Source organism: Pelodiscus sinensis, chromosome 3, assembly GCF_052426305.1.
Source record: "Pelodiscus sinensis isolate ZL-2025 chromosome 3, ASM5242630v1, whole genome shotgun sequence".
Lineage (NCBI taxonomy): Eukaryota > Metazoa > Chordata > Testudines > Trionychidae > Pelodiscus > Pelodiscus sinensis.
In genome coordinates this window covers 95,745,868-95,760,149 of record NC_143054.1, presented here as the reverse complement: position 1 = coordinate 95,760,149, position 14,282 = coordinate 95,745,868, and the positions used below count along the sequence as shown (strand labels likewise).

At 40.9% G+C, this 14,282-nt stretch overlaps 1 protein-coding gene across 6 annotated transcripts in view; it reads right to left on the bottom strand.

Annotated features, from left to right (window-relative positions):
- Positions 1–224: 224 nt before the first annotated feature.
- Positions 225–14,282, bottom strand: part of ENPP3 (ectonucleotide pyrophosphatase/phosphodiesterase 3) — a 75,149-nt gene continuing 61,091 nt past the window's right edge. For 4 of the 6 annotated variants that reach the window (XM_075924190.2, XM_075924185.2, XM_075924184.2 and 1 more), the window contains 6 exons: positions 12,206–12,344; positions 10,220–10,297; positions 8,560–8,692; positions 6,931–7,087; positions 3,502–3,706; positions 225–363 (listed from right to left, as the gene is read on the bottom strand). In XM_075924190.2, the coding sequence (XP_075780305.2) occupies positions 3,533–3,706; positions 6,931–7,087; positions 8,560–8,692; positions 10,220–10,297; positions 12,206–12,344 (681 nt within the window). In that variant the 3' untranslated portion in view covers positions 225–363; positions 3,502–3,532. Of the gene's footprint in view, positions 364–3,399; positions 3,707–6,930; positions 7,088–8,559; positions 8,693–10,219; positions 10,298–12,205; positions 12,345–14,282 lie in introns of those variants that run through there. The other 2 variants (XM_075924188.2, XM_075924186.2) reach the window with 2 other exon arrangements.

Genomic DNA, 14,282 nt, shown 5'->3' with positions numbered 1-14,282 from the left:
TCTTTTAGCAATTCTAGCTCCCCCACCTGAATTTTGTACCAAGAGTCTATTCATCCTATCCTTAGACAGAGCTCTTAATTGCAACACATGTCAAAAGTGATATGTGATGAATTTGAAAGCTGGGAGCAGCGCAGCCAGTGAGGCAGAGAGTTTGTCTATAAGCAGAGGCAGAGTGATAAAGATTACAAAGGATTTGTCATTAAAGTAAACTAAGGATCCTTAGTTGAAAGCTTTGTCCGGTATTCCAGTTAAAAGATAGGAAACAAAGACTGGGAATAACTGGTGAGAATGGAAAGACATAAACAGAGGTATCCTCAGGGGTCTGTACTGGGACCAGTGCTGTTCAACACATTCATAAATGATCTGAAAAAAAAAAAAAAGGGTAAACAGTGAGTTCACAAAAATGGGTGACTGGGCAACACAATAGCAGATGAAATTCAATATTGGTAAATACAAAGTTATGCACGTGCTGATACAATATAATCCCAAATATACATACACAAGGGTGGGGTCTAAATTAGCTGAACTCATCAATAAAGAGATCTTGGAGTCTTCATGGATAGCTGTCTCTAAATATCTGCCCCATGTGTAGTGGCAATCAAAAAACTAACAGAATATTGAGACTCATTAGTATAATGTACAGTGTGTCAAATTTATATTTTTACACACAATCAATACATGGATCCTTGTCACGGGGTAAATAATACTTAAATGATAATTAAAAATTTCACTGAAGTAAACTGTAAGATTTGTCCAGTTATTTAACCCATTAACATGTTGAACTACAGTATCAGTTTCCAGATCCCAGTGATGCAGGCACAAACTTCTGGTAATAAGGGAGGGAAAGAAGGAAAAAAACAACCCACAAACTTTCCACTAAATGGGTCCCAACTCTAGACATGTCTCAAATTACTTCTGACTAGACTCACTTGTTGAATTTAGTAGTGAGGAAAATCCTCCCCATGACTGTCTCTGTAAACAGCAAGAGATGTTAGTTTTAAGAGAAGGTCTGTGGACCACATGAAGAACTAAAAGGTTGACACACACAAATATTGGGGAATATCTGACGGTACAGATGAACTGTCAAGACAGTTTCTGTACAGTAGGTTTGCCAGGGGCTGTGGGTTGGAACTGCAGGAATTGGCTCTAGGCTAGCTGAGAACTCTCCTACAGCAAAGAGCCTATGGCACAGCAGGAAGTTGAACCTGGATCTAATTCTAGACGGTGCTTTAGCCCCTGGACTAGAATATTCAGGTTGCTCATGTTCAGAACCCTCTCCTGTTCCCTTTCTGAGACCAAGTCAACAGTCAGGGTCTATTAGCACACTCTTGTGTGCAAAGTTATTTTAAACTCAAATGCACCAAAATGCAGTATACATGAATTGTAAACTACATATTTGATTGTAATACTCAAAATTTACATACTATTAATTGATTACAGAAATTAGTTATTTTCCTGAATCATAACACTTCTTCCAGAGGCCATATTCCCTTTCCTAGCTCTGGATTTCTTTATAAACATGTACAGCAGAAAAAGTTTACACACACACACACAAACACACACACACTGTCCTGAATTGGGGCCTGATACACTGAACAGATTGGCCAGTTTCTGGCCAATGGGAGCTGCCTGTTTGAAGACTAGGCAGTGTGCGAAGTACTTCTCCTTCGCCTCGGACTTGCAACTGTTCACAGAAGCACATGGCCCAACATCCAGTGCAGGGATATGGAAGGCAGGGAGCCTGCCTGAGAAACCTGCCGGGCTGCTGGCCAGGAGTCTCCGAGGTAAATCTCCTGGCCAGAGCCACCCCAGCCTCTTCATACCCCCCAACCCTTTGTTCTCCCACTCCTTCCCCCTGCCCATGTAACCCAACCCCCCAGCCTCTCCTCCGGAACCAAGTAAAGAAAGGTTGCATATGTATTAAAACAGACTTCTTATGAAGGACCTGAAAGTGTCACGTAAGACCTAGTGTGCACTAAAAGGTGCGGTTGACACAGCTATATTACTCAGGAATGTGAAAAATCCACATCCCTGAGAGACTATGGGTACATCTACACAGGAACATTATTTTGAAATAACTAGCATTATTTTGAAATAACTTAGTCCATGGCTACACAGCAGGCAGTTATTTCAAAATAATGTTGAAATACTGTCAAGCCGGAGGACTTCTTATTCCAAATACTGTAACCCTCATTGTACAAGGAGTAAGGGAAGTCGGAGGAAGAGAGCTCTATTTCAAAAGAGGTGCTGAGTGGACTCTCCCAATTTCGAAATAAGCTAGGCAATTGTTGTAGCTCAATTTGCATAGATTATTTCGAGTTAAGCCCTGCAGCCGTAGTTTAGTCAATTCAACCTCCAGTATAGACAATTTAGGTCAATTCTGGGAACCTGGCTACTGTCTCTTGACTGATAGGAACACCACCCCCGTACTCTTGGGTTACATCTCTGCTACTGTAATATTTCCAGTGTGGACAAACCCTAAGAAAACACTGAAGGCATGAAACCAAAAGCTTGAAAATTGATTGGTGAGAGGAAATTAACTAAAATATGCTCTCCCAGTGGCAAAGAGTGGCTACACTGCTTCCCTTACACCAGTACCGCTGGAGTGGCACAGCCTCACCATTATAAGATGCACAGTGTAGACACAGCCTTAAAAATTATTGGTTAGCCTATGTATTCCTGGAGATGTGATACAGAGGCTAAGCAGAGAAATAGTGAGATGTCTGTGGATTTAGGATTCTTAACATCCATAAGTGGTCTGTTTTCAGACAGCTCCTGAAATGGCTTCTTTAAGTAACTAATTTAACTATCTTCATTTTCATAGTTTATTGTTGGGCAAAGTAGTTTAGATTATTAACAACTAGACAAGCTTCACTTCCCTTAAATTCTTTTGCCACTTTATGACCAGTTTTAAGTATACAATAAGATATTAAATATGAATTCATAATAATTTGAGGAAATGGTGAGTTAAGATCAAAGTATTCTAAGAGAAAAGTGCCCCCCCCACTCACGAAGTGGAATAATCTCCATTAAAAGTTATCCATGGAGAGACATATAAAAGAACTTGTAATGGAGGCAACCAGTTTATCCTTTGCATTGTTTAATGTTTTCTTTTCCTTTCTTTAATAAAAACATAGCCCTCATTAATAATTGTGATTATCTTGGTTGGTATTGATCATAGTGCCCTCTATAACATGTAAAAGAACAACGGACTAAATAGAGAGAACCATACCCCTGAATTGGCAGTAAGAAAACCAGCTAGTAGGAGTTTGCCTACCATCTCCTGTTTCTGTACACTACATTTTTTTAGCACTCTTTAAAATAAAATTATCTGGCAGTCAACATTTTAAAAGGGCCCCTTTCAACCTCATACCTAATAAATGACAAAAGACGGAAAAATTGAGAAAAAAATAAAATTTACATTTATTGTATTACAAGTTTGTTTTATTGATCAACTGAAGAACTGTACTGATTTTTTCTTTGCAGGAAAAATTGACTTACTTAGATTTTTCCCCACGTTTCTGACACACGCTCAGTTGATGATAGTCTCAAATGTTGGCAAAAATGTCTTGAGCTGTAAAATTTCAGAGAGGGGTTGATCTCTATCCTGGTAAAAGTCAAGGCCAGTTAGAAGTTCTACATCTCGAATACGTGCTGAATGAGCCTGAACTCTTTCTTCAACCCATTGGGATTCTGGTTGCCCATCCTGCCAAAGCAAAACATGCAAAGGTCAAACACTGGTTATTCTTTCACATTGCCAAACAACAGAAAAGCCTTGTATGGTGCAAAGGCCTTCACTTGATAAATCTCTTTCCATTCTCTTCCTGGAAATCTATATAGTCTTGTATATGGATGTCTGGTTTGAATTCGATCAAATGAATGTTTTATCTCTTTCCTGATGTCGATTTACTCTGTTGAACAGATATTACTGTTTTCAATTAGTTATACTCGACTTAATTCATTATTTAGGCTGGATAGTGGCATGTAAGAATAGAATGTATAGAATAATATCAGGACCTTTGAGGAATAACCTGTACTTTGAGAGAGGATTGTAAGCAAACAGAAGTGACAAAGAAGCAGAATGCTGCTGATAAATATTTTGTTGAATTTCAGTAGCCCTTCAACTACAAAATACAGTGGAATAACATTTCCACTTCCACTTACAAATCAGTATAGTGTTTTCTATTGTTTGCCAAAAAAAATAAATAAAAGAAAAATAAAGTATTAAGAGAAATGATTAAAATCATCATAATGTTTGGACTATTACTAGAGATTTGTTCATAAAAGGATGGAAACTTTTTTTCCATTGCTGTCACTAGAGCCCTGAATGGATACAAAATTGGTATCTACGTCTGCAAAAATGATCCATGGATATCCATATCCACCTCTGTGGATACCTGCAGTTGTAAAGCAAACATCTACAAAATTGTATATATACAAAATTTGTATCTGTATCTGCAAAAATTATCCACAAATATCCATATCCACGGATGTGGATACCCCAAATATAAAGCAGATATCTTCAAATGTGCAGAGTTATAGATACAAAATTTGCATATATGTATATATATCCATATCTGTATCCGCAAAAATGAGCCATGAATATCTGCATCCACCAAGGTGAGCCAATAGACTCAGTGGGTCCCTGGACAAGGTGAGGGGGGAATCTAATTCCGAAAGGGAGGTCTTGGGCAGAAGGGGCAGGGCCAGAGCAGCCCCCTTAGAGCTGCACTACCCAACATTATTCGGAAGCGCACCACTCAGGGGTCTGTAGTGTGCCATGCAGCGCTCTGGCGGTAATATAAAGGGCTTGGGGTTCTGGCGGCCAGAAGCCCTAGGCCCTTTTGAATTGCTGGGACAGTTGCCCCATTTGCCCCTGCCTCCACTGTCAGCAGGCCTGCATCCAATACTTGTGGACATAAAGCAGATACCCACAGATTTGCAGGACTCTAGTTGTCACGTAGGGTGCGTCTACACAGCAGAGATTCAATTGCGTAGCTCATTTTGAAATAGCTTATTTCAAAACTGGGAGCATCTACACAGCACTTCTTTTGAAAGAGCACTCTTCCTCCGTACAATGAAGGTTACAGGAGTTGGAGTAAGAATTTCTCCAGTCTTTCAAAATAACTCCTGGCTGTGCAGACATGGACTGTTATTTTGAAACAAGGTTAATTGTTTTGAAATAATGTTGCTGTGTAGACATGCCCCTATTTACTTTGTACTCTAAAGTGTCCCACTAAACATCAAGGTTAATGGCTATTAATTTCGATCTTAGAAAAAGCATTCATGTAAAAGTACATTATCTGGTAATATTAGCCAAAGACAAAACAAGAAGTAATACTTTCCTTAGCTATGCCCAAGGGAGTAATCTTGCTGATGCTGTCCTACCACTGAAATAGTCTAAGAACAAGTTTGGTTGTGCCAAGACAACTGAAATTCCGGGGAACAGGACAGTTTCCCATAACATACAAAAGAGAGGGGCTGCAGTTTGGAGGGATGCAATATGGGAGTGTCCACTAGGGGCAGCCGTGTCATGAAGAAGAGTGGCCAGCAGGGCTGGAGCTCCATCGTCTTGCCTGCAAGCACACCAGTAAGTATCCCCTGCCCCAAATCCTTTCCCTCCTCCCAGCCCTTGGCTGGTAGGGTTGCCAGATGGTTTCAACAGAAATACCAGGCACACTTGACATGACATCACAATCTACATTACATCATATTTAGAAAATACTGGACATTTCTATTTTCTCAATTTGTTTCCTGAACAGAAAGCTCAAATACTGGACTGTCCAGTTCAAAACTGGACACCTGGCAACCCTATTGGCCGGAGTGCTGGAGGGAAGGCTGTAGAAAAAAAGGACCCTGGTGCCTGGGAGCGGAGGTGGGGGTGAGGGAGAGAAAAGGGCCCCTTGAAGCTGGGCTCCGGGTGTGGAGGGGGTGAGAAAAGGAGAGAAAAGGGTCACTGGCAGCTAAAGGGATGGGGGGGGGAATCAAGAGGGGCAAGAAAAGAGCCCCTGGTAGCTGTGAGAGCTAGGAGGGTTGGGGAGGGGGGAGAAAAGGCCCATGCTGGATGGGACTTCCTGCCCTGAGCTCCCACTCACACCCACACCTCAGCCCTCACCCTTGTACCCCCACCCCCTGCCTCCTACACTCTCCCCAATACACACATCTCCAAGGTCCTGCCCTGAGTCCTGCATTCCCCAGAGTTCCAGCCCCCTGCCCTGAAGGACCCAGGTAAGTCTGCTAGTTCTTCATAAACTAGTTCTTCTCCTTTCTGCAACCCTCTAAACACAGGGGCTATGTCTACACTACATTATTTTTAGGAATAACGGCATTGCGCAAGAGGGTTTTTCTTGCACAAGAAGGGGCAGTGTAGACAGCTCAAGGGCCTCTTCTGCAAAAATGGCAGCTCATTAGGTATGCAAATGAGGCTTGGTGATATTCCACGCTTAGCTTCATTTGCATATTTCTCACGCAAGAAGCCACAAGTGTAGACATAGCCAGAGAGGACTGATCTAAGTCATCTCTATTCTGTAGCTCTTATTGGCCCTGCCACCTGCTGAATGACAGCTGCTCTGAGCCCATGACACCCACAGGATCCTTCTTTGCTGCCTGAATGGCAGGCTAGTAGTTTCCCTACTTGATTGTCTCACTCTTTAGAATCTACCTCACCTGCTCACTCCCTGATGCCCCAGCTTTTCACCCTCCCAATAATTCTTGTAACTCAGAACTCAAGGCTGCTACCACTCAACCTGACAACATGAACAAGCTCCTCACAAGCTGTAATAATTACATCCTTCACTCTTGACTGGTTTTGGTTTAAATCAAGAATGACTGAATTAAATAAACAGGAATCTAAAGGCCTCTCCCAGAAGCAATTCTGTAGGAATCACAGTTCATATACACACACTGGGCAGAGACAAAACCAATACTTACAACACAGCTTTCACTGTTGTCAGGTCGATGAGGAATGATAAAAGATAAAACATCCAAGGAGCCTGCACAGGTCAATGGTGTATAAGACTGGTTCTTACAGCTGGTCAGCACCACAAAGTAGTGAGTCGGGACAGGGATTTGTGTGTTGTTTACATGCCTATAAAATAACATTAATTAAGGGATAAGTTTGATAGTCATCAACATGAAGATAGTATTACAATTCACAAACATTGATCAATGGGATTATATGGCATATGTATCTATAGACACACACACACACATTAGTGAAGAATTGTACAACTTGAAAACAGCCTATATTCAGTTTGTCTGAATATTTAGCAAGGTCAGTAGCTTTAGAAGCCATTTTTAAGCATTGTCCTACTGGAATCAAATGGGACTACTCACATGCATAAAGTTAAGTGGGTGCTTATGAGCTTTTGCTGGATCAGGGCCAAAGTGCACTGCACCTTGCAGGATTAAGTTTGATATTTTTATTCCATTCTCTTAACAATTTAATATATAATGAAGTTTAATTTGCAAAAAATTAAAGAGAAAATTAGTGTGGTGGGGAGAGCTGACAATGCCTAATCTGAAATGCCATGGAGGAAAGGATACCTGATAACCAACTATATAAAGCTAAATCAGTTTAGTATTCACCAAGAAAAATTTCTCAACTCCAATATTTTAGCCCAGTGGGGATTGATCTGTGAGGTGCTGAATGACTTGTAGATGTGCTATGCACCCTGACTTTCCACTTACACATCAGGCACTTTATACTAACTGTGCAGTATAGTCAGACTAACTGTGCAGGATAAAACATGTTTGTGGAAAAAATGTAGACAGTGTCATGTGATTGATTGGGCATTACAGCATTTTGGTTAGGCGGAATCTCCAGCCTGTCCACCCTTCTGCACCATGACAGAACTGATTTTATTATTTCCAAGACATCCTTGATAGATGTGGCATTAAGTGTAGCCTTGACTATAGCACTGCCAATTACTACAGTTCCACAAGCTGTTAGCCACAATGGTCAGATCTGCAACCCCATGCTCTGGATGTCCCTAAATATCCAACTGCTAAATGCTGGGACTGGATGACAGGGCCCGGATCACTCACGTTTCCTTGCTCTGTTCATTCTTGCTGATGTATCTGACAATGGGCACTGTGAGGAGGGCAATAGTGAGCTACATAGGTGATTGAGCTGATATAGGTATATAGGTATTTTGAGCTGATATAGGTATATAGGTATTTTGATGTTCCAATGTTGCAAAGTCCTTCCCCAAAAATGCATTTTCATGGGAAGCAGATCAAGGTTGCCAGCTACATCACATGCATCTGTAACTCATGTGATTAGTACACTGTTTGTTTGATATCTGTGTGTGTGTAGTATCAGCATGTAAATATGTAACTGATAAGACTATTTTCTCGATAGTACAACTTTACATTCCCAAGGATTCTGTCAGCTTGAAGAGGATGCAGACACTGGATGCTTCTCTCATGGATTCTTTACTTTTGATCTTTTTAAATTCTCTTAACCTGTAACAGATGTCATTCAGCCTGAAAGAATATGTGTGGAATGGAATGAAATATGGTTGGAACATAACAGTTACCTTTTTTTTTTGTACTTACTGTGTAATTTCATGAAGTGCATCAAAATGGCCATCGTAATTGTAGTCAAACACTGGTCCACTGACCACATTCAGTCCATTCCTCTCAGTAGCATACTTTAGAAGCAGCACCTCATGGAAATAGTTCCATATCTCTGTCATTAAAATGATAGTTGAACATATTTAATACGAGTTCCAAAATGTTCTTCCTCTATTATATGACTGAGCCTGCAAATATTTTTTCACTTTTTGCCAAAGACATTTTCATTCTCTGCATCACATTTTTCCAAGCTAAATTGCCGCAACTTCTTTTATATTTCATATATATTTTTAAAATGCATAATTTTTAAGTGAACTTAGAGGGAAACGGGTACTAATAAAACCAATGTACTCTGTTCACCTATGGAAGAGATGTGGCAAAGGTTATGCAAGTGCAAGCTTCTCCACACAGTCCAGCAACCTGAATTTGTAGAAAGCAAATTCTTGAACTGAGAAGAGAGTTCATTTTCAATGCCTATCAGTTCTTGGCTTCTCTGCTGAGATTACTGACAAAGGTGTCAAGAGGTGCTGAGAGGGTGTTTTTTTGGGAGCCAGCTGAACACATTTCAAATACCAGTGGGCCATTTAACTTAATGTACTTCTGTAATTTAATTAAACGTTTATCTTTACAATGTAAACTAGAGATGATAAATGCACGGTTATAGATAGTCTAGCTAAAAAAACACTCTTTTCTGTTTGCTTCTTAATGATGTAATCTATAATCTGCAGTAATTGGCCAGCAAATTTTATATTTCTTGTGATAGGGTGTTCTGTCTCTAGTTATTTATTTTCCCTTTGGAATTTAGCACATTTTGCTGTTCTGAGTTTCTTTGTTCTATGTGATTTGAGCGCATGGGATATGAATGAACTATGAAAAGCAGTCCGGTTACTTTTATTTTCTTCCTCTTTTTGATTATTTCCTATAGCATTTTGTATAATTCTTCTTTGTCTTAAAAAAAAATCCATTAGATAAAACATGCATCTGTAGACAAGTCACACCTCATGCTTACTAATAAGGATAGAGGGAGGGGAATAACCTCAGGGTTCATTATAGTTGTACAATAAGCACATCTACCCGATATAAATCTCCTTAATAAAGATATGGCTTGATGAGATTCTGTGGTGAAGTAGGAGCAATATCGCAGAGCTGGCTAATAATTCCAACCTGTCTACTTCTCTGCCTGCATGGGGTCATGAGAAGATAAAATAGAAGCCAACTATTCCATCTGTACATCTACTGGAGACTTTATTCCCTACACCAAGAGAAACCCCAGCAACAGTTTTGCAGCCAGTCTATGCTCTCTCTCTTTGCACCACCTGAGTGATTCAAAGGCAGTAGCGAGGGGCAAAGAATGTCTGTGAAGTTTAGTAGTAAGGAATGCCAATTAGCAAGAAACAGTTTTTAAGTAGGGTTGTCCAAAGAAAAGAGTAAAGTAAATGAATAGAATGGATGTGCTTTAAAATCTTCTCTAGCTATTTTTAAAAACAACTTTTTGGTGCAATTGTACTAGATCAGGGTATACTGAATACGATCAGTTAAGAAAAGAATGTTTAAAATCTTTTAATTTTTTCTTCACTTTGTTTAGTCAATTGCCATTTAATAATCTGCAGGAAAGTATTTAGCAGAGCCCTTCGAAACCTACTTTTGAATTCTTTATACATGGGGACAATATTGCTGGTAAGTAAGGCATCATATTGTTCTGGAGCAGTTGCATTGAAATCTACAAAAAAATGAAACATGCATTAATTACTGATATACATGAAGTTTGTTTCACAATGTGCAGTTTATGCATCACTGTAGATTAAAGGCAAATTACTGCTGATTTCTTTAATTAAAATCTCACATTAATATTTGAACTAACTAAATATACGTACATGAATGATACATAATTACATATATACATACACATGGATATAATATCTGGAGGATGCTGTAGTGCTTTGAACAGGATTGGTGGCTTGTCCTGTGTAATACTGGAAAAAATTACCAAGGGATAGGCAAAAAAAAAATCTCTGACATTCCATAAAATATCACCCTCCTGTAAATATTTTCAAGAAAATTTAATCTGTGAGGAATGGCAGAGAGGAGCACATTATGCCACATCTATTCCCCAGGATTTTGTCATATCAAACCTATTCAACTTTTTAGCAACCTATACATTTTTTTAATAGATGCGTTTATTTGATCCATTTCTATTTCAATGGATCCATTGGGATGCAGGCCCTGCAAGAAAAGACTGCTCAGATATACCAAATTATGTGGTAGCTTTGTGATGGACAAAAAGGGCTATGGAATGACAAAACTAGCCGCTCCAATACATCAGAACTAACATAAGAAAATCAAAATATGGAGATATATCCAGATTATTGACTCCACTGTGGTCTCTTTGTGTTTTAATCATATCCAGCATGTCTTCCTTTTTAAAAGTACAGGCAGTCCCCGGGTTACGTACAAGATAGGGACTGTAGGTTTGTTCTTAAGTTGAATCTGTATGTAAGTCGGAACTGGCTCCAGATTCAGCCGCTGCTGAAACTGACCGCCAGTTCTGACTTACATACAGATTCAATTTAAGAACCCCAAGCGTCCCCAAGTCAGCTGCTGCTGAAACTGATCAGCGGCTGATTCCAGGAAGCCTGGGGCAGAGCAACTCCGCCTCCGTCTTCCTGTAGTCAGCGCTGGTCAGTTTCAGCGCTCCTCGGCGCTACTGGACCAACCCAGCAGCACCCCAGCTGCTCTGCCCCAGGCGTCCTGATTCAGCCACTGCTGAAACGGACCAGCAGCGGCTGAATCAGGACCTGGGGCAGAGCAGCTGGGGTGCTGCCGGGTTGGTCCAGTAGTGCCCAGAGCGGCGCTGCAGGACCAATCCGCAGCGCCCCAGCTGCTCTGCCCCAGGGTCCAAAACAAAAGCCTGGACTGCTGGGGGGGGGGGGCGCAGCTAGTGTGCCCCCCCCCCCCCAGCAGACCAGGGACACGGGGAGCAGAGCCGCAGCGGCAGCGGGGTGCCGCGCCTCTGAGGCTTTGCTCTGGCAAAGTCTCAGAGGCGCGGGACCCCGCCGGTGCCTGTGGTCTGCTGGGGACCATCCCCAGCAGACCACAGGCACCGGGACTGAAGCCACAGCAGCGGCGGGTTCCCGCGCTTCTGAGGCTTTGCTCTGGCAAAGCCTCAGAAGCGCGGGAACCCGCCCGGTGCCCCTGGTCTGCTGGAGACGGTCTCCAGCAGACCAGGGGCACCGGAGCAGCTTACGAACGGGGCTTTCTCGCCCCGGAGCTCGCAGGTAGCAATCCACCACCTCGACCTCTGGGGCAAGAAAGCCCCGTTCGTAAGTGCGGATCCGACATAAGTTGGATCCGCGTAAGTCGGGGACTGCCTGTACTCCTAAATCTTCTGAACTAAAAGTATTCAGGTAGGGTTAGAATGGATCTGGGGTTGGCTTTTGCAAATGTATTGACTTTATAATAGTAGTTTTTCTGCTTTTGGTCAACACACAGCCAATGGAAACCTTTTTTTCTGCACAGCACATGTATTCCCAGCAGGTTGTTTTCACATTTTAGATATGTTTTAAACACAAACCCACATCCAGTTGCTTAAGACTTACTAAACATTAGCTATAAAAAGAATCCTACTGACTGGGAGGATAGAGGAAACCGTGGGTGATGTTCAGATCAGGCATGTAGTCGGAACAGTTTTGGCTTTGAGCAACAGGGATCCTAACATCAGCCCGCAGACAGTCTGGAACAGTGGCAGGAAGTGAAGATGCGTCTGCCTGCTGAAAGGAAAAAGGGGGAAAATTGTGTTACACCCACAGTTGTGGCTAACCTTATGCCCTGTATGGTTTGTGATATCCTAGAATGGTTTTCATTTAATCTTTTCCTATTTTCATAATGAATCAGGCCAATGAAAGTAATGGAAACTGGTGTTTTCTGTAGAGTGGTTTCTCTTGGTCCTTCTATGTTTCAGTTATCCAGTTAGGGAAAACCCTTAGCACTGTGTACAATTTAGCAGCAAGTATCATCTTAGCCCAAAAACATGACATGTTTTGTCCATTCAATGCTCTAAAAATAATGTCTTTCATGATTTCACTTCCTATTGAATAACAGTTAACATATGAGAACTGCACACTGGTTGATATTATTTTAGCAATATCCAAATGGACTAAGAAATGACACCAATAAACTTCATGAGCTAGATTCTCAGCTGCTATAGATCAGTACAACTCCTTTCAGTTCAATAAAGAAATGTGAATTCACACCAGCTGAAGATCTGGCCCACAACATTTCAACTCTAATTTTCTAAGTACAACAGCTAGGCTTGCATGCACAACAACACTGGAATTGTATTTTATCTGCACAACTGCTTTTTATTTTCCAGCAGCAGCTCTTGCTTCTGTTTCCATTTTTTCTTAGTTTTGTTTGTTTGATGGGATATTATAATTAATTTTATGTAGCTTTCATAACTAATGAGATTTCTTCTATTTTTAACACTACATGTTGAGGATTTTTTACGTGGCTTTGGTTTTAATAATCTAGGAAAGCAGCTAAAGCTTTATAGACCATTATTAGACAGGAAGGTGACAGATGTAGTGCAGTATCACTTTTGACTTGTTAAAGGTGAATCACAGTGGGAAGAAATCCTGCTTGTGCCTCTTTTTTGCACTTTGATTTTATTTCTTTGTTTACAAGTATGACAATCTTTGCAGGAGTCCCTTACATTGATACACTATAATGTAAAAAGTAAATAATTATCGAGCAAATATAAGTCAAAATCCTGCTCTGAAATCCACGAATTTGAAACTCTAGGCCCATAGGATCCCCAGCTGAAGACTACAGTGATCTAGATGATTGCAATTCCACATGTTAGTAGATCTAATTGCAGGATCAGAGATACAATAAGGATACTAATTTAAACCCAAATCACCAAAGACCTCCACCTGCACCTTCTCCAAAAGCTTGGGGGATTTTGCAGCATGTATAGAAAATTAATAAATGCAATCTTTGGCAAGCTCAAGGGGAAACTGTGATCCAAATTCAGGAATATCTATCTGAGCAGTGGTCTCCTGCAGGTTGAAAAGAACTCCAAATGAAACTTGTCCACTAACTGGGACAGTATCGTAAAGAGAGAAATGATCTCTCAGGAAATCAGGCCCCAAACTACTTGAGGCTCAGTAAATTATCACCAAAACCTTCCAATTCCTTCTGGGAATGCAGAGACATTGCAGATCCTGTAGTAAAGGTGTAATTGCTCCCTGGTGAAACTCCATTTACCACCCAGGTGAAAGCATTTATGAGAACATTAAGAATGGCCAGGCTAATGGTCCATCTAGCCCAGTGTTCTGTGTTCTGACAATGGCCAATGCCAGATGCTTCACAGGGAATGAACAGAACTGGTAATCATCAATTTATCTATCCCCTTACTGGCCATTCCCAACTTCTGGCAAACAGAGGCTAGGGACACCATCTCTGCCCATCCCAACTAATAGCCATTGATGGATCTATTCTCCATTTATTTATTTCTATTATGAACCCTTTTAGGGTGCATCTGCACAATACTCTTAGCTCAAAATAAGCTACACAATTGCTAGCTTACTTTGAGTTAATTTCAAAATAGCTTATTTTGTCATTTGATGCTGTCTACACAATGCCAAACTCAAAATAAACCGTTATTCTGAAACATCCCTTAATCCTCATGGAATAAGGTTTACAGGAAT